We start from the raw sequence: 20,224 nt of genomic DNA on the forward strand, positions 1-20,224 counted from the left end.
CAAATAAATGGTGAAGTATGTGCAACAGAATTTGTTTATCATTCGACAAATTAAGAGAGACTGATTTTAAATTCTATTTATTTAGTCTTTACTCCAGTGAGGATACACAAGATCTCCCCACGCAGATAATAAACCCTGTGTGGATCTCCTGAACCGCATGACCACCTTTTGATTACAGAGAATACAATAAACAATAATTTATGTTCAATTGCTTCACTCAGAGGTGTGTTTTATTATTGTGGAAGCAGAGTGCAAAGGCAACTAGAATGATAAACAGATCCAAAGTTCACAGAACTGTGTCAGAGTACTATAGTGTCATTTACATAAGAAAAACAAGTTTTATCCAGGAGACAAAACTTTTCTTGAGCTAATGTGAAGGTCATGTGTGAGATATCAGGAACTAATTGAAAACTGAATGGATAACACATCTTGACTTCTTGTATCTCAGTTCTGACAAAAAATGAAGTTACTATCAGCTGTTGACATCATATGTTAACATGTTGAAATATTCATGTTTTCTATTATACAAATTACTTATTGGGTGCAGTTTGGATCATCCTGTTATTGATTCATGGAAGATGACCTTTCTCAAAGTTGAGTAATGCTAGATAGTAGAGGTGAATGTTAAACCATGTCCATCCGTCCGTCCATCCGTCCATCCATCCATCTTAAACCCTGTGGCCTTTTATCACATAGAATACAGGATATCAATTAATTACTTTACAGACAATATATTTTGTTATCATGGAAGAGAAACGCACCGCCAACTATTAAAAGATGTAGAGTTCACAGAAGTGTTTGTGTGCCAGAGTACTATAGTGTTATAAACAAATTTTTTGCCACATAAACCTGAAACTCTTTGGTGAATGAATGTGAAGCTCATGTATGAGATATCATGAGCTTACCAACAATTAAATGGTGAATACATCTTGAGTTCTTGTGGCTCAAAACTGACAATACACAGGAAATCATATTTATTTTTCAGGCACTATCAATTTTGAGATTTTCAGCCTAGTGGAAAAAAACGGTCTAAATACACTTCTGTGTTCATCTTACTGCACTTTAACCAATTTAGCACGTTTATTAAGATAATATTTCATTTGCATATACACATAAATTATTAAATACCAAAAATAATTGTTACTAAACTGAATAAGTTTTATAATATATATTACTATTATTAATTTTTTCACCTGTAAATCAACAATGTATGAAACATTTCATTCCCACAAACACGGTGAAAATTCTGATTCTCTGAGTGATAGAAAGAAATATCCAAAATCCCCTCTGTAAAAACCTTTGACTGTCGAATGTCAACAGAAGGAAGTAAAGATTTTGAAGCTGGATTTATCCGATATTCAGATTTCAGTTCCGGAAATGTATACAAATTGGGACATTTTTAGACATGCGATGTAATACCCATCAAGCATAACACTTCAGAAAATGCTGTGACACCAAACATAATCACTGCTCTTTTATAAGTTATCAGCTGGTTATCCTAATAACCATTTGTCAAAAGTTGTCCTCTGCTGACCTGTAGTGTCTCCCTTCAAGACAGTATGATCTCACAATTTCATGTAACACAGTCAACGTGAAAGACTTGTCATTATACAAGCTTGCAGAACCACTGACGGGTGTTCTATTTCTCACTCTGGTTCTGTTTTAGTTCTATAAAATGTTCATATTATTATACAAATGATGTATAAGTTGCAAGTCGATTAGTAATTAACATGTTATTGCTTCACTGAAGATGTCATTTCCCACGGTTGTTAAGCTGGGGATTATCTGGTCTGAAAGCAAATGTGGAGATCATGTTGGTTCCTATGTTTGGTTTCTCCAGGAACAGGAGTTAAAGTGAAGTGTTGCAGGAGAGACGTAAAGAAAAGGAATAACTCCATTCTGGCCAGACGTTCCCCGATACACACACGTTTACCTAAAGGGAAACATCACAAAGATTGTTCTTGCTGCTATTGTAGCTGACAGAGCAACCTGTTGTTAATGCTCCTCTCTGCATGTGAACCTTGATGACTGGAAAACAGACCTACAGAAAATGGTAAGAAGGCATCTCTTTTAAGGAAATGGATGTTTGAATCCAAGAAATGCTCGGGATTGAATGCATCTGGAGTCGCCCACTCATTCTTATCAAACAGTACAGATGCAAGGCTCGTAGTTACAGCTGTGCACTGGAAAATGAGTAATCAGATGTTTTCAACTGTAGCTTTGTGTGCTTAATTTACAGAATTTACAGCTTGACATTTGTCCCTGGGTGAGTCTGGTTGATATTTCTTTACCTTAGGAATGAAGTATCCTCCCAGGGTACTGTCTTTACTGGCCATTTTTGGGAATCCCATAGGAACGACGTTTCCTAACCTTTGGCTCTCATGGATGACAGCATCAGTGTAGGGCAGGTTGGGTCTGTCGGCCAGTGTGGGCTGATGAGACTGTCCAATCACTCTGTCTATCTCCGCCTGGACTTTTTCTGAAAGGGGAACCAGAATAACAACCATAACTGGTAGCTCAGTGTGCATCAAGGTGGAACTCACTAAAAATAATCAGTAACCTTAATTGAAATGCTCCAATGCTTAATGTGATAGATCAGATAATCACCCTGTGTCTCTGGGTAGTTTATCATGTGTACGAGGGCCCAACGTAAAGTTGTGGCAGCTATTTCTGTTCCAGCCTCGATCAGGTCGAGGGTGCAAACCGCCAGTGTTTCCAGGTTGAAGCCAGCCTGGGGATCCTGTTTTTTCTAATGCGTCAACAAAAAATGCTGTTACTTCATGACATTTTTCGTCTGTGTTAATATATATTATTAAACAGAGCCGGAAAATGTAAGTTTACTTTAATCATTCACTGTCTAGGGCACATTCTTTAAGCCACAATAAACTGCACACCTTCCTTGTAAAATATCACAAAGGCATTGTTGCAGCATGGCTCATTGAAACCACAAGAACTGATAACTGCAGATGTTTTTACCATTTTGAAAATGACTCTGTAATTTACGTCTTGAAGGAAGGAAATGTGGCTTAATAGTGAGCAACAGACCATCCATCCATCCATATTTGACTCTCTACCACCTGATAATAAAAACTTTTGTAATTATATGAAAATATAATTCTACCACCAGAACATGATGAATCTCAGTAACTGTTAAAGGCAAACACACCACATCTCATTTTTACCTGGAGACACTTTTTAAAAAAAGAATTTTCCTCTCTTTTTTGCTTTGGATGCACAATCTTAAACTCTACTGAACACTTTTCTTTTTGGCAACTTCTAGTTTTGGCTTTTCTTCCCTTTCCTACTGACTAAAGATGCCAATCAGGTCTCTGCAGTCCTGAACAATAAGCAGATCTCCAGTGGGACGTATGCCTGCTGCAGCACCCTTTCTCTCCCTTGTGGTGTATTTTGTGGTGACTTTGCAAATCTTTTATCTTTTGTACTGTTATGTATTTATTATGTCTTCTCAGATGTACTTCATTGGCACTGGGCATCGTCCAGTTGTTGACATACTGGTGTCACGATTGTGCATTTGTGCAGATAGGCATGCTTTTGTTGCAAATGAGGTCTGTTGTTGCCAAAAAATACAAATGTACCCAGACTGATGGAGCTTTATTCCAGTGAGATTTCTTATTTCTGAATGGTGCCCTCATTAAAGGAGAGAAATTTCAGACTATGAGTGTGGTTATACAACAGCCTGAGATGTTTTAGAACTCTCACCCATGACCGACTCCTTCATAAAGAAACAATGATCGTCACTCCCTTATCGCTGCTGCTCTGGGTTTGGAGTTTTACTGTGAGGGCGGACTAAGTCAGAGTGCAGCTGCTAAAGTATTGCACTATTAAGATAAACCCTTCAGCACATAATAATTAAATGTAGTTAGAAGAAGGAGCTGGATATCGTCTTAAATATCAATCACAGCTTACAGTCCTGCCCTCCTGCACTCATGTAACGACTCACCAATGCCTTTGAAGATAACGTGGAAGAGAGGGACAACTGGTCGATCAGCAAAACTGTCGAACTGGTTTACAAGAGCCTCTTTGACCATTTTGTATCCTGAAGTAAACACCATCCTCTCACTGCCTTTTCTCAAGCTGAACACAGGGCTGTACTCTTGAGACAGCTGCATGTAAAGCAAATACTTTTCAAAAGAGGAAATATTTTGCAAAGACTTATGATAATTGCAGTTTTTTTTTGTCTGAAGTGTTTTGAAGAGTGAGACATTAAGGCATTGTTAAATAGAAATATTTCTGAAGTAGTTAAATCCCCATTGAAGCTGCTTCTACAGACAATCATGAAATGCTATTTGACAAACAACTTTTCAGTGAATAAGCAGTGAGGTACTGAGATCTCTCCCTAGAATGTTCCACCATCATCAATATCTAGACTCACCTCTGACCTGGCAGTTTTACAACCATTATTCTGAAACCTGGCAGTTTTACAACGATGAGGCATGCGAGTCTTGGGTCATTAACAGGTCATTAGCCATGTGACAATGTGAAAACACACATCTGGGACTTCAGTCAGGAAATGCAAAAGCATCTTAGATGATCTTTAAGAACCAAAATAAAAGTGTAGTTGCTTTTAATTTAAGCTTCTAGGATTACCATGGCCTGAAGAAGTGAGAATCTGCATAGACGTTTTAATCATCAAATATAGTTTGGTACACAGACGGATGTTTAGGAAGATGTAATAATAATTAGATGTTTTTCCACATTGCCCAGATTAACAGATAAATGTAATGGTTTTGGGTTTTGACCTCACAAAAATCAGCTTGCATTCAGTGAGCCTTTGACTTTAAATCTGGTTCAAACAGAAGCCTCCATTAAATTAATGGAGAGTTACCTCACCAAGTCTAAGCATTCATAAGACACTTACATATAACTTACATATAAATTACATAACGTGTGTGTGTGTGTGTGTGTGTGTGTGTGTGTGTGTGTGTGTGTGTGTGTGTGTGTGTGTGTGTGTGTGTGTGTGTGTGTGTGTCATATATATATGTGTGTCAGTAAAAATGAGACACATGCACACATACACATGCTTTTATTTTGAAAGTCTTATAATAAAACTGGATCACACCTGCAGCTCTGTAGTCATTCAGTAAGATTTTTACCGGACTCAACTCTGCTCAGTCCTGATCGCTGCAATTACTGTGAAGAAATGGAGGCAATACTCAGTGTTCTCGGCTTGGAGTGGTTAGACAGCAAAAGTTTATTAATATTTTTCGGTGTTTTCCTGCTGCTGGCTGATGTTTGGAAGAACAGAGTGCCAAAAAACTTCCCTCCTGGACCGTGGGCTCTGCCTTTTATTGGTGATCTGCCTCGTATCCAACCTGGAAGATTTCATCTGCAGTTCACAGAGGTTTGTATTATAATAATAATATTTTGTATATTTATATATAGTATACATATTTGTACAGTGCCTTTCGAAAACAAAGCTACAAAATTCTTAGCAACAATACAAATGTGTTTTTTATGATGTGGTTTACCCTGAGTAATTTCAGACATTTCAGTAAGCAAATGTAGTATTAGGGTGATTGGATGCATCCTAATGATGTTTCTAAGCTTCAGGCTCTCTGTTTTCTATTAAATATAATAAAATTATTTCTCTGATTCTATGCTATGACACAAACACACACACACACACACACACACACACACATAGGTAATCATTAACCCAAGGAAGCTGAAAGCAGACTGAGGTGGAACAAATATTCAGAAATAAAAGCATAAATACAACAATGTAAAAATAGTTGATTACAAGGAATTTGTTTTAAAAAAAAAATCCTAGTCAAGTTTTAGTACAAAAGTATTGGCAGCAAATATAGTTAAAGCATTAAAGTCTAAGTACTGGTGTGATCCTTCTGAATTTTATATCATTATATTTTATATCATAATATTAGTGGTGAGGCATCAGTGTGTCAGCAGCATTTTACTGTTGTAGCTGCAATTTGAACTACTTTATACACAGTTTTTTTTAAGCACAAGATCTAAATGGTAATTATGAGAGGAAAAATCAGTTTTTGTGCATTTTCTGAGTTCCTGGATCATTTGAAATTTTACTGAAATTAGATTAGAAGTGCACCCCTAGACTACACGCTGCATTTTTTGAGAAGTTTAAAAGGTTGGAAACCACTTGTTTTGTCACAAGGCAGGGGGGTTTGAACCCAGAGTGCAGGCACACAGGAGTCACACTGATGTTCTAAACAAGGATTTATTCAAACAGAAATAGACACTGGCTGAGGTAAACTAAAGCGAACCAAACTCCATAAAGAAATCGACAAATTTAACACACACAAAAAAACAGAGTCCCAAACTAACCAAGAATACTCAACATAACTGGTCACTTCAAGGACTAAGCACTAAACTAAACTAAACGGCTTGACTCACAGTCTATCAAGTCCCACAGGAGGGGCGGTGGCGGCAGACCGGTTCTGCAGTCGGCAGTCTGTGGCGGCGCACGTCAGTGCTGCTAATATGCAGCGGAGACGGGGCTGAGCGGCCCAAGGCAGGGACAGAGGGGGAAAGCTCCAGGAACGAGCCAGGCAGGACTGGGCAGGCTGGGGGGAGTTCCGGAGCCAAAACGGACCTAGGCGAAGTGGCTGGCAGGAAGCCAGCAGAGGCAACGATCCAGCGGCCATTGGTGGGGCGAGCTGGACTTAACTGCCGCTGATGTGATTGGACACAGCTGCGTTCATTCTGCAGCTGTGTCCAATCAACAGATCATCAGCTGAGCAGGTGCGCAGCACAGAGAAGGGCGGGACCATGACAGGTTTAATCTGTGACAGTGTTATTGGATTTTAATAGCTTGTGTTTGTATCTGCTGTGTAAAATCTAAAAGAAATTAGATGTCAAACAAAATGAAGTAGAATGTACAATAAATTAAAATGTAGTGGAGTTGATGTACAGATTAGCACAAAATGGAAATTCTTAAGTATTTCAAGTCTTTAAAACTATACATATATACAGTACTTTCGTAAATCTACTCGACTGCTTGATTTGCAGACGGTTCCACTGGCACACGTCCACAAAGATCAGAGTCAATTTAATGTAATCAGTGTTATCCCCATCTGTGATGAGGCAGATGAATGTGGAATTACTGGAGAACTTCTGCAGGTGGCAAGCAGTTGACTTGTATGCAAAGTCTGAAGTGTAGAAGGTGGAAACAAATGAAGCAAGGACTGTAGTAGCACTGTACTGCAGATGTCAAATTGACAGTTCTGTAACCTCACAGACTGTGGTCATTGGTGAGGTAGTCCAGGTACCCCAAGCTGTGAAGTGGTTCACCCCCATGTGCTCCTGCTTGTCCCTCAGAAACATGGGCAGTATGGGGCTGAAAGAATGAGAATGCAAAAAAAAAACAGTGACAGTGCTCCCAGCTTTTTCCAGGTGAGACACGGATCTGTTATGGATGTAGGTAACAGCACTATGAAGCCAAGTTGAAAGTCCATTGAATAGCTTACCAGGTGAAGATGGAGTCACACCAACCTCTCCAAGGTCTTTATTAGGTGTTGGTATGGTGTCTGGCTATGTTTGAGTTACATTTTTTTTTTAAATTTTATATCCCTTATTAATCCCATGATCCAGAGGGTCAGAGCGCAGGGTCAGCTGCGGTACAACGCCCCTGGAGCACACACATTCACCCATTCACACACATTCACACACTGATGGCGGGAGCTGGCATGCAAGGCGCTAACCACCATCAGGAGCAATTAGGGGTTAGGTGTCTTGCTCAGGGACACCTCGACATGAGCACGACGGGCCGGGGGATCAAACCACTTCTCTACCTACTGAGCTATGCCGCCCACATTGTACTGCCTGTTATGTTTTGTCTTTACACTGTCCTCCTCAGATGATACGTCATATCAGTGTTTCACCACAACATCAATCTGCTGTCTGTGCTCAGTTTGCAGAGAAATATGGAAAAATTTTCAGCCTTCGTCTCTTTGGTGGAAGGGTTGTGGTCATCAATGGCTATAAGCATATGAAAGAAGCTCTGGTCCAACGAGGAGAAGACTATGTAGATCGTCCCTCCATACCATTGTTCGAGGAAGTAATTGGGGATAGAGGTGGTTTATATTGCATTTTATTTCAAAAATTTGTGTTTGAATATGACCAGCCACATCAAATTACTCTTAGTTTGTTTGGGAGTAAAGGTGCTGTTTGTTGCATTTTATGTCAAAAGTTATGAACTGGTGTTTTACAAAGACCAGCAGCTTCAGATTATTCCTGGTCTAATGCTCGTTTGTGTTCCTACAAAGGTATTGTTTTGTCAAATGGTAATCCATGGAAGCAGCAGAGGAGATTTGCTCTTCATACACTCAGAAACTTTGGTCTGGGCAAGAAGACTCTGGAGCTCTTCATCCAGGAGGAGTGTCGATATCTTACAGAGGCTTTTGCAGATAACCAAGGTATGAAAAGTCCCATTATTTTACAATGATTGATTATCCTTCACAATGTGCTTATTACACAGAAGCATGCAACAAGATGTTTATGGACCAAAATATAGCAACAGTCACAAATTAACGGAATGTCTTTGTCATCATCTTGTCATCTCCAAATTTTTCTCTTTATTTTACAGGGAAGCCTTTTAATGCCCAGACACTGATGAACAATGCTGTGTCCAACATCATCTGCTGTTTGGTGTTTGGGCATCGATTCGAGTACACTGATAAGAAGCACCAGTCTATTCTCAACCACTTCAATGAGATGCTGTTCTTACAGGGGCGTTTCATGGTCCAGGTGAGCTTCCAGCATCCAGTAATTGTATTTACAAAAAAAAGTGATGCAGAATGCAGTCAAATGTGGATTTTACAGTTTTTCCCAATCGCTTTGCTACATTTCTCAAATCATCCTCAACATTTGCAACACAGTAAATGCATTTCTCAAAACAATTCGTACAAATAGCAAAACACCATAGATTACCTGAAAAAGCCAGTCTCTTGTTCATCTCTCAAAAGTAAACATCTGTGTCAATGAACATGTCAGTGCCAATGTCCTATTGTCATTGTGTGTGGATAAGACAGTCAAATAGCTTTGTCATGTTGTCATTATGGGCTGCACAGTGGTGTACTGGTTAGCACTTCCGCCTTGCAGCTAGAAGATCCCTGGTTCGAGTCCCGGCCTGAGCCCGGGGTCTTTCTGCATGGAGTTTGCATGTTCTCCCTGTGCATGCGTGGGTTTTCTCTGGGCTCTCCGGCTTCCTCCCACTGTCCAAAAATATGCTGAGGTTAATTGATAGCTCTAAATTGCCCGTAGGTGTGAATGTGAGTGTGATTGTTTGTCTGTATATGCAGCCCTGCCACAGACTGCTGACCTGTCCAGGGTGTCCCCTGCCTTCGCCCGAGTCAGCTGGGATAGACTCCAGCACCCCCCACGACCCTAGTGAGGATAAAGTGGTGTATAGGGAATGGATGGATGGATGTTGTCATTATAACAATGTACAGATGCTCTGATGTAAACTGTGGATAAAGTTGTGATTGCAATTACTGTAAATTGTAAGTTACACCTTAGTGTATGTGAAAGACTAATTGCAAGAGACTGGACAAGATTCACATTTATGCTTTTACTGTTGTAATTTGTTGGCAGACCATGTCATTGTGATACAGAAAGGAAAACCCCTGCATAGCACAAAGTAAAACACAAAAAAACAGAAGTAGAAATGTGAACATAGGACAATCTCTTTAGGGGAAACTGTACATGCAGTGCTGTAGGAATTACAGTGCAGTCTTCCTACACCTCCTGACGTTCCTGTCTGTTGGACCACAAATTCTCATACACATCACAGATGCCAACTTTTTGCCTCTTTGAACGATTTCAGAAAACCCTAACCCTTCACACATTTGCCTTTGTTAGACAAAGTCAAGATTCACCTGGGAGCAATTTATCAATTCAGGACAGACTGAGAAAAAAGGTGTAATGGAAATGTATAGAAACATCCTTCACATATTAGGACAACTTGTTCAACCATTTTACATGTAAAGACTTATGCGATGAACTGAAGCCTAAATGTTGTGGGGGGTTGGACTATTCAACAGAGACCCATTATAGCACATTTTGATCAACATGACATAAGCAATTGATAATGTAGGAAACAGCAGAGAATTGTTCAGAATCATTAGCATGGATTTACCAACTTGTCCAAAGAAACGACAAACTGCTTCTTTGATGTGTAAAAGTGACACAATGATGTGAAGATTGAACAAGTGGTTTTGAGAATTTCAATTCTGCTCTGAGAAATGTACCAAAGTGACTGAGAAAAACTGTAATAACAGCATTGTAAAAGAATTCTGACTCAAAGTGTTCTTGAAGAGTGCAAGAACTGAGGGATGAAGATGCTTGTATGTCTCACATATGCCCTCACAGATCATTTGCTGTAAAGGCTTAATAAAGGTGTCTTCAGTCAGGCCAAGCAAGGAAATGAAATTTCATACTGTGTGTGTTGTACCGAGTAAATCGCCAAAAACAAAATACTGTATCATATGTAAAAATCCACCATTCAAACACACTTTAAAAGTCCACCAATATTATCACCAACGAACGCATAAAGTATCAAAGGTGATTGAACTCGTCAGAAATGTAATAAATATGTGGCATGATTTAATAACTGTCTTCCTGCTCTATAGGTTTACAACATGGTACCCTGGCTGATAAAGTGGCTGCCTGGACCTCATCGGAGGATACTTGCTCTGATGAACGAAGTCATTGACTTCACAAAAATCAAGATCAAAGAACACAGAGAAAACCTCGACCCCTCGTCACCAAGAGACTACATCGACTCCTTCCTCATTGAAATGGGAGACGTGAGTGTTTCTGTGCCTTTGTTTTGTGTTTGTTCTTTGTGATTTTCCAGTTAAATATATTCACTAATTCCTGCTTCCATCTACTCTGTCACTGATAGAAGGAGGACAAAGAAGCTGGTTTTGATATCAACAATTTGTGTTTTTGCACTCTGGATCTGTTTATTGCTGGAACTGAAACTACTACCACGACTTTACACTGGGGGCTGCTGTACATGATGTATTACCCTGACATACAGAGTGAGTGTTTCAGTCATATCTGACATGTCTGCATCTTTTATAAGCATCTTGTTCTGATTTAATATTGTCAGAGGTCAATCAATGTAATTGATTGCAATTTCTCCTCTCAATCATCTTTTCAGCACAAACACTGATATAGTTTTTTCATGTCACTTTGTGCAGAGAGAGTCCAGGCTGAGATAGATGCTGTGATTGGTTCATCCAGACAGCCCTCCATGACTGACAGAGAAAACATGCCCTATACTGATGCAGTCATCCATGAGATTCAGAGAATGGGCAACATCCTTCCATTCAATGTGGGCCGCGTGGCAAGCAGGGACACCACACTGGATAAGTACACAATCCCAAAGGTACACAATCCACAGGTAACACTTAAACATGAAAATGAGATTAATTACCAAAGACCATGTGAGAAATGTATCAGGAATGCTCACATAGATATGGGCTACTCAACTCTGTATGATAAGTTAATTCTAAGTTACTGAAGAACCAACTGGGAATTACCACATTAGTGAATCAATAGGAAGAGATTAATTTATATTAATCAATAAATCAAGTGAGTTTTTCATACATTGGGAAGCACAAAACAGTAAATTCTCACTCTTTACTGATTATATTCCAACATTGGTTAGACTTCTTATGTTCGCTTCAGCAAAATGAAGCATCATACTGAGTAGTTACTACCGCATTATTACCTACTGGTAATGTGTCCTTTTTGGTAAAGTGAAGCATCTTACTGAGTAGTTCCTCACTGCCTTCAAAACTATTTCTCAGGATTCTCACTCACCCATATTCATAGGAATTTTCACATCCTTGTCTTTTTGTTTAACATCAGAACTACAAGCACAGAACAAGAAAATGTAACACACAAAGTTGGTACTGATTCAGTTCAGCTCAATATTTGAAGTCAAATCTACTTGCATTGATCAGCCTCATTAACTCTGTTTTCTTTGACCTCCAGTTTCCCAAACAAAGAAATCCACCGTATAACCAACGATAATATACACAAACACTGATGTATGATTGTCACCGGACACAGTTGGTAGAGTGGTGGACAGTTTAGAAATACTTTAAAATTTTGAAGCAAGTTATAATTTATAAATTCACCCGTTTAGCAGATAAAAAATGATGCTTGCGAAGCCTTTGGAGGAGGGAGGGTTAGGCTGCTGCAGAATGTGTCCATGTGATGATCTGCTGGATGAGTTGGTTGAGGAACAGGAAAAAGGAGACAAAGTGGCACTTTTGCATATTTGACTTTCACAATTGTGTAAGTAATAAGTAAAAACACCAAGGGTTGAAGTTTATAGTTATAAAGAAAATCTTTGCACTGTTGCATTATTAAAGTGAACTTACAAAGGCCAACTTTAAATAAAACATAGAAAACCAAAACTCAACTAAAGCTGAAGAAAAGGATCTTTAACAAGCCAAAAAATAAGTAGTTAGAACCTGTGGAAAAATAAACCCAAATTTAGAATAGTACAGAACCCACAGAAATATTATGCCAAGTTTAACAATAGAAAAAGCACAATGTCCAAAAGCCTGTTTAAAATTAAGCTCTGGTTTCATTCCAGTGACTTCTTTAATTCTACAAAACGTCTTGAAGCCAAATTCAAATCAGCATCTAGCCAATCATGGAAGTGTCCATCCCAAGGGGCGATCTTAAACATCTGATAAGCCGCTGCTTCATTTAGATGAGAGTTTTAAGTTAGCTGTCTCCTGAAATGGTTTCTACTAAATTTACAGCTCTGTGAAGGAGTCTCTGGATTCTCTGTCTGTTGCTCTAGAATGTTCTGCTTCTCATTTCGCTCCATAAATGAAGTACTTTCAAGTAGCTTGGTTATGTTGTAAACTCTTTGAAAGGTCAAGAATTAACTCAATCTGGGATCAGAAGTTTGTTCTTTACTTTATTTTTATTTTTATGATGTACTATGATATTCAGAATAATTGTTAAAAGGGATATTAATTAATAAATTGTCCTTCAGGGCACCATGTTATTGGCTACACTGGACTCGGTCCTGCACGATGAGTCGATATGGGAAACTCCACACTCCTTCAACCCTCAGCACTTTCTGGACAAGGACGGGAAATTCAGGAAGAGAGAGGCCTTCCTTCCTTTTCTGCAGGTGAGTCAGTAGTTATAGTCCTGTAACATGCAGCTTTAGCCAAGAGCTATTTAAAGGCCAAATGACAGAAAGATAAAACATGTCATTGTGTGGCATCAGTTGTTTTTATTAGTAACCACTCACTTGGAGTATCTGATATATATTTGTATTTATTTCAACTGGATGTGCATGTGTTGAATATAACCTTTCCCTTTAACTGTGTTTTATTGAACTTACATTGCCATTTAAACTCTGTTCAGTGTTAGTTACATATACAACTGGTTTTGCAGAGAAACTCTTTTGTAGAAGACAAACAACAAACTAGATTTAGATATCACTTTTCTTTTCATGTCTAAGATCATACTATGAGTTTTCCACTTGTATTTGGTTGTTGATCGAAGGAGGTTTAACAGCTCCTTGGTAATCACAGGTCCTGGTTAGTGTTTGATAAGGGTCACACCCACAAACAAACACTAAAGACAGTTTAAGGCTGGAATGTGTTTATATCCAGTTTAAGTGACTCCAACATCTGTATCTTGCTGAATGGTCACTATAGACCCTGATCTAACCTGTAGATGTTGTGAACTATCATCATGGGCAGCTTATGCACCATGACACACAGGATGCAGGGAAATGAATGAATGGAAAACAAGACAAAGAAGGTAAAATCACCATCATTGTTTTCAGTGGATTACATTCAGTTTCCACTTATGACCCTGAAGGCACTTCTACCAAAATACATTCGTTTTGTGTTTCTACCATGTATCATAACATTATCTAAATGATTTGGTTCATAATTTAAGGAAGGGATCAGTGTCTGTACATTATTCTGACTTTGTTCCTGAGCTGCAGTAATAAAATGTGATTAAAGTGAATATCTTATAAAATGAGTGAATGAAGCTCATCTGCTGTATTGTGTGTTTTCAGGAAAGCGGGTTTGTCTTGGTGAACCTCTGGCCAAGATGGAGTTATTCCTCTTTTTCACCTCCCTCCTTCAGAGGTTTTCATTCTCTGCGCCTGCTGGAGAGAAGCCCAGTCTGGAGTTCAAACTGGGAACTACTCACGCTCCCAAACCTTACCGCCTCTGTGCCACACCAAGATAAACCACAACACACAATGACACACTGTGTGCCACTACCTTGATCTTGTTTTGCTTCAAGAATGTGATTGTGAAACATTGCTGAACGGATTTATTCAACCAGCTGTCATCAAAACAAGAAAACACAAATATTTTAGAAATCTGTCAACATATTGTTTCAAACTAAAGAATGTGTTGTTTTTTATTAGGCAAATACTGGAACAACTAAATAGTCCTTATTCACATATATTAACCAAAAATCTCAATAATTCCTGCTGGCATTGTTTTTATGGACTTTTAACAATCTTTTTTGTTATTGAGTTCCAAGTAGTTTCTTGATCTTCCCAGAGATCCCATGATGCAGCAAGATGCTGTTATAAATCTTCTCATTCATGATACTATGGATTTTAACTAATTTGTCTATGTCACTTCTCCACTGTTTTTCACCGCGGGTGCAATGCGTCCAGCATCAAAATGTTCTCCAGCTTTTTTGTGGACATAAACATGATGATGATGACCGAAGAGTTGGACTCGTGTGTCCAGAGTACCTTCATTCAGTCATCTCCAGTCCAGTGTCTGTCCTCCCTGGTAAATTTGAGGCATTTTTGGATGTTTACAGTCCTCAATAACAGCTTCTTTGCTGCTATTCTCCCCTTTAAGCCTTGTTCCTTCAGTCATCTGCTGTGGTCATTCTGGAGACTTTCTCAGATTCTGATCTGGAAGCATTAATCTCTGCTTGAAGATCAACAGTGGTTTTCCTTCTGTCTCAAATACTTCAAATCTGGAGGCTCATTTTTTAAATACCAGTCTGCAGTCGAGTCCACGACATCGTTGACCACACTCGGAGAACACTTATTTGTCTGAAAAACCACACAGCATCATAAAATGCTTTAATTTGGCAACTTCCCTACGCATCACCATTTTGAACATTTTTAGACCCAAATTTGAGCCAGAACACTAGAATTCTCAGAGAGCTCAGAAATTAATGAAGAATCACATACAAGCATGAAAGTATTCTTTTCTGTTCAGGAATGCAAGCAAATATTAACCATTAAGAAACATAGAAAACATTTTGGGAATCAGCAATTCTGTTAATTTTGGACAGCGGTGGCAAACACCTAACACTGGGTGGTGGTCTGAATGAATGAATGAATGAATGAATATATGTATGTATGTATGTATGTATGTATGCAATTTAGAGTAATCAATCAACCTCAGCATATTTTTGTTTTGGACTGTGGGAGGGATCCGGACTACCCAGAGAAAACCCATGCATGCGCAGGGAGAACATGCAAACTCCATGCAGAAAGATCTCAGGAAAGCCGGGACACGAACCAGGGATCTTCTCACTGTAAGGTGAAAGTGCTCACCACTGTGCAGCCCAGAGGCATACTCTCACATTGAAAATTGTAGAAAAATGTATTATAGGAGAAGATTAGGTACTGTTTTGTTGGCAAAAGGGGGTTGTACAAAGTATTAACATCGGCGGCGCTAATAATTGTGGCACACATGATTTAATGTAAAAGAATTATTTCTTAATGTGTGATTTTTTTCCCCAACTGAATAAATGACCTTGAATTAAAGGATGGATTTTCCTCTTTTATTTCACTGTGGTCCTGTATTATTTAGTTTAACCCAAAAGAACCCAGACCCAATTTTCCTTAAAGGACTTAATGAGTTAAGGTCAGACATAAAAATTTACAAGGAAGAGGCTGGGGCACTCAAAGTGCTTGTTACACTGGTGTCACCGTGGGTTCTTATGGGTTAAAAAAAAACTGAATTTATTAGAAGCTAAATAACACATCTTAACCGGGGCTGACAATAATTATGGAGAGCGCTGTATGTATGTATGTAGCACAAACTGAAAAGATTTTCAGCCAATGGTCCCCTTTAATAAACCATTATATATTTTTTAAAAGTAATCTCCTGTATTCAAATATCTCATAAAATCCCGTGAATATTTTACTTTTTACCAGAAATCACAGCCCTGTATTCACATTGAGAGGAGTCAGTGAGAAGATAATGTTTATTTAAGGACTCATGATGATCAAACAGGGTTCTATAAACCAGCTCAGTTAGAACTTAATGAACTTCTTGGATGAGCAATGAAATGTCTTCAAGAACCAAAAAGGGAGTTGTCCAGTTTCTTTAAAGCTCTGAGGATTACCATGACCTGGATGACTGAGTATCAATACACACATATTCAAATACAGATTGTGTAGCAGCTGGATGTTTATGAAGATGTATGCAGCACATTTATTTTCACATAATGACATTACTCCAGCTTGTCTTCTAGAATCAAAGGTGCAGCACTGAAGGAATTCAGTAATTAGCAATAATGTCACAGTTTTAGTTTTTTCAATAAATTATTCATTCAGTCTTGTTGTGTCCTGTTTTACTTCTTTCACTCACCAGAAGTCTTCAGTTTCTGTCCCTGTTGTCAGCCTCCTTCCTGCTATACCCACCTCACCTGCTCCCAAACACTTCACCTGTTGTCACTCTGCTCATCAGTACCTCTGTATATGACCTCCAGCATTCCAGCGTTCAGTTTCCAGACTGCGTTCTTTGCAAGCAGCAACCTCCAGTGCTGCCTGAAAAATGAAACCAGTATGCGGAAGAACCAAAAGCTGCAGTTCCTTCAATGACCACTTGATGCTGGCCTCAAATGCAAGTCAGTCCCCATTGACCCCCATGTTAAAATGTCCGACCTTACAGCAGAAATAAACATGAAAACAACCTACTACAAGTAACAGGTTCAGTCTCTACTGCTAATTCCCTTGTTCCTGACAACTGTACATGGGGTGATTTTTTTTTTTTAAAATCAACAATTTAGTTTGCATAACTGCTCAAAATCATACATAACTAAGGGTGAGGCCTCATTGAGTGAAAGGTGGGTGCCGTCACAAGACGGTCCAAGACTCAGAAAAGTTTGCATGACGTGCCTCAACTGTACTCATGCTCCACCTCATTGTTTGCTTTTGTATTAGCTGAGGTTTAGGAGGAGTTGTGTCCAACCAGATGTAGGCTGCAGGATTGTTCATTCAGTCAGTGCTTTTTACAGGAATTATTGATGCCATGTCCTTATTTTTAATGATGTTGAGAGTACAATCAAAACAGAATGAACAGGGTCAGGGGATGATTCACATCAGATCACATTCTAAAGCAGTTACATTCAGGAACAGGGTAGTTTGTAATCATGGTTTTGAACTGACCCACAGGCACTGCTGTTCAAAGTTTTAGTTTTAGTTGTAAAATGTTCTATGAATGTGCAGCACAAAAACTAAAACAACATTTTTTTACGTGCATGTGTGTGTGTTAGATCAGCATTTATCCTGTACACACAAGTCATTCATTTATTTATGGTTTAAGCTTGCCAATGACTGCTAATATCAGGCACCTTGGTCCTTCATTTCCATGATCTATGTTTTAAAATTCTTTTTGCTACAGGACACAACAACATTTTCCACCCAAGCAGCCTACCACAATGAGAATTTCAAGTGTTACTGAGGATTCAGACTGTGTAGAAAGGCAACTCTGGGAATTTTTTTCAATTTATTATTCATTTTAATGACAGTATTTGTCTGTCTGCATGCAAGAACAAAGGTGAGGTGAGGTCACTTCAGTATGTATAACAGAATGGGCAGATTAAGAGAGACTGGGAGGAGTCAGTTCATTTCACTGAACAACTTAAAAGGAACGAGTTTCCATTTACACATAGCAGAGTTCAAACAAAGAAATGGAGGCAATACTCAGTGTTCTCGGCTTGGAGTGGGTAGATGGCAGAAGCTTATTAATATTTTTCTGTGTTTTTCTGCTGCTGGCTGATGTTTTGAAGAACAGAGTGCCGAAAAACTTCCCTCCTGGACCGTGGGCTCTGCCTTTCATTGGTGATCTGCATCACATCCAACCTGCAAGACTTCATCTGCAGTTCACAGAGGTATGAATCTAAATGGTAATAGGAATAATAATAATAGTAATGTTATGAGAAAAGAAAGAGTCTGAGGCTTCAGAAACATCAAACAAACTGATGTGTTATTTTTCCCGAAATGATTAAATTATAAATTACTTTCGGCATTTTGGAAAAAAATAAATGTTGAAGAAAAGTTGTGACAGTGAAAGAAACATTTCAGAGCTTCTATACAATAAGTTCAGGCAAAATCCGATTGGAAGCAGAGGGAATGATTAACTCACTTCTCAGAAAATAGAAAAGGACAACGGAGATGGTATTCACGTCTTGGAGTCAAAGTAAAAAAACAGTAATGTAAAAATGCTCAATTTTAGTGCATTGTTTGTTCAAAGTTATGTTATCAGTTGATGAAATCTTTAAGACAATCCAGATGCAGAGCATAAGGTACAATATTTCTGTCTGAAATCTCATTGAGTGGATGTATAAAGTAACATAAAATGTAAATACCAGGAACAAGTACATCAAAATTATACTTAAGTACAACACTTGAGTAAATCTCCTCAGCTGCTTTCCATCATTGGAAACAACAAAATCAAGCACATTGCTACACTCAGTTTACCTCCACCCAAAGAGAAATCATTCATACAACATTTCTTCAGTTAGAGTTAGAGGTTTTTTTCTTTTAAATGTCTTCATAGTTCTAGTTGTCCTCCTCAGACAATATGTCATCTCAGTGCTGCACCACAAATTGTTATATGATCCATTGTGCACAAATAGAAGGAAATACAGATGTAAAATCAATACATTTAAGAAGGATCTGGCCTCTCATGAGTCACCCCAGTGTTTCACCACAACATCAATCTGCTGTCTGTGCTCAGTTTGCAGAGAAATATGGAAACATCTTCAGCCTTCGTCTCTTTGGAGGAAGGGTTGTGATCTTGAATGGCTATAAATCAGTGAAAGAAGCCCTGATCCAACGAGAAGAAGACTATGTAGATCGTCCGCCTGTGCCCTTGTTTTTAAATTAAATGGGAATCAAGGTGATGTTTGTTGTATTTTGTTTAAAAAAAATCTAAACTGGTGTTCTTTATGAGACTACCTGCATCAAATGATTTCTGATCTAATGTTGTTTTGTGTTTCCAAAAGGCATTGTGATGTCAAATGGTCATCTATGGAAGCAGCAGAGGAGATTTGCTCTTCATACACTCAGAAACTTTGGTCTGGGCAAGAAGACTCTGGAGCTTTTCATCCAGGAGGAGTGTCGATATCTCACGGAGACTTTTGCAGATCAGCAAGGCACAAAAACTATATTTTACAATGATATATTACTGTTCTCTATCCAAGACAGAGACATGATTTTAATTTTAACTCCAAATTTGCAACACAAAAGCATGCAACATGACATTTCAGATCACAAACTAAAATATGGCAGCACCCATAATTTAAAGGAACATCTGCATTCTCCATATTGGAACTAAAACAATGAGTCAGGTGGTCAGTGGTTAGCACTTTAGCCTTGCAGCTAGAAGCTGGTGGCATGTTCTCCTTGTGCAGTGTGGGTTCTCACCGGGTTCTCTGGCTTCCTTCCACAGTCCAAAAACATGCTGATATTTATTGGTAACTCTAAAGTGTCCATAGGTATGAATGTGAGTGTACTTGTTTGTCTCTATGTGTAGCCCTGTGATAGACTGGTGACCTGTCCAGGATGTCCACTGATGAGGCTCCAGTCCCCCCATGACTCTAATGAGGATTAAGCGGTGCATAGATAATGGCTGACTTCCACAGCTCTAAGAACTTGTCTAAATATGTCGAGTTTGTATCTACTATAGAAGCTGATACTGCTCTGTAACCTACTAATGTGGACACAACATTTACTACAGAGACAAACTTTGTATAGCTTTAAAACCATAAAAAGCACATAACTTAAAGGACATGTATTATACCTTTTTTGACAAAGTTTCTGTGTCTGATCTATATTTTCTCTTTATTTTACAGGAAAGCCTTTCAATGCCCAGAAACTGATAAGCAAAGCTGTGTCCAACATCATCTGCTGTTTGGTGTTTGGGCATCGATTTGAGTACACTGATCAGAAGCACCA

The 20,224-nt window shown here is 38.8% G+C and overlaps 2 protein-coding genes across 11 annotated transcripts in view; one reads left to right on the forward strand and one right to left on the reverse strand.

Moving 5' to 3' along the window:
* Positions 1-1,834: 1,834 nt before the first annotated feature.
* LOC110964951 (cytochrome P450 2J2-like) overlaps positions 1,835-20,224 on the reverse strand; it is a 228,538-nt gene continuing 210,148 nt past the window's right edge. The window contains exons 7-8 of the mRNA XM_051947143.1: positions 2,292-2,479; positions 1,835-1,933 (exon numbers count right to left, since the gene is read on the reverse strand). Of these exons, the coding sequence (XP_051803103.1) occupies positions 1,850-1,933; positions 2,292-2,479 (272 nt within the window). The 3' untranslated portion in view covers positions 1,835-1,849. The remainder of the gene's footprint in view (positions 1,934-2,291; positions 2,480-20,224) is intronic.
* LOC110972462 (cytochrome P450 2J4-like) overlaps positions 5,162-20,224 on the forward strand; it is a 70,836-nt gene continuing 55,773 nt past the window's right edge. For 6 of the 10 annotated variants that reach the window (XM_051947132.1, XM_051947131.1, XM_051947128.1 and 3 more), the window contains exons 1-5: positions 5,162-5,362; positions 7,907-8,069; positions 8,262-8,411; positions 8,582-8,742; positions 10,626-10,802. In XM_051947132.1, the coding sequence (XP_051803092.1) occupies positions 5,162-5,362; positions 7,907-8,069; positions 8,262-8,411; positions 8,582-8,742; positions 10,626-10,802 (852 nt within the window). Of the gene's footprint in view, positions 5,363-7,906; positions 8,070-8,261; positions 8,412-8,581; positions 8,743-10,625; positions 10,803-10,900; positions 11,040-11,201; positions 11,390-20,224 lie in introns of all 10 variants that reach the window. The other 4 variants (XM_051947133.1, XM_051947130.1, XM_051947129.1 and 1 more) reach the window with 2 other exon arrangements.

The sequence above is a fragment of the Acanthochromis polyacanthus genome, chromosome 4, assembly GCF_021347895.1.
Source record: "Acanthochromis polyacanthus isolate Apoly-LR-REF ecotype Palm Island chromosome 4, KAUST_Apoly_ChrSc, whole genome shotgun sequence".
Taxonomy (NCBI): domain Eukaryota; kingdom Metazoa; phylum Chordata; class Actinopteri; family Pomacentridae; genus Acanthochromis; species Acanthochromis polyacanthus.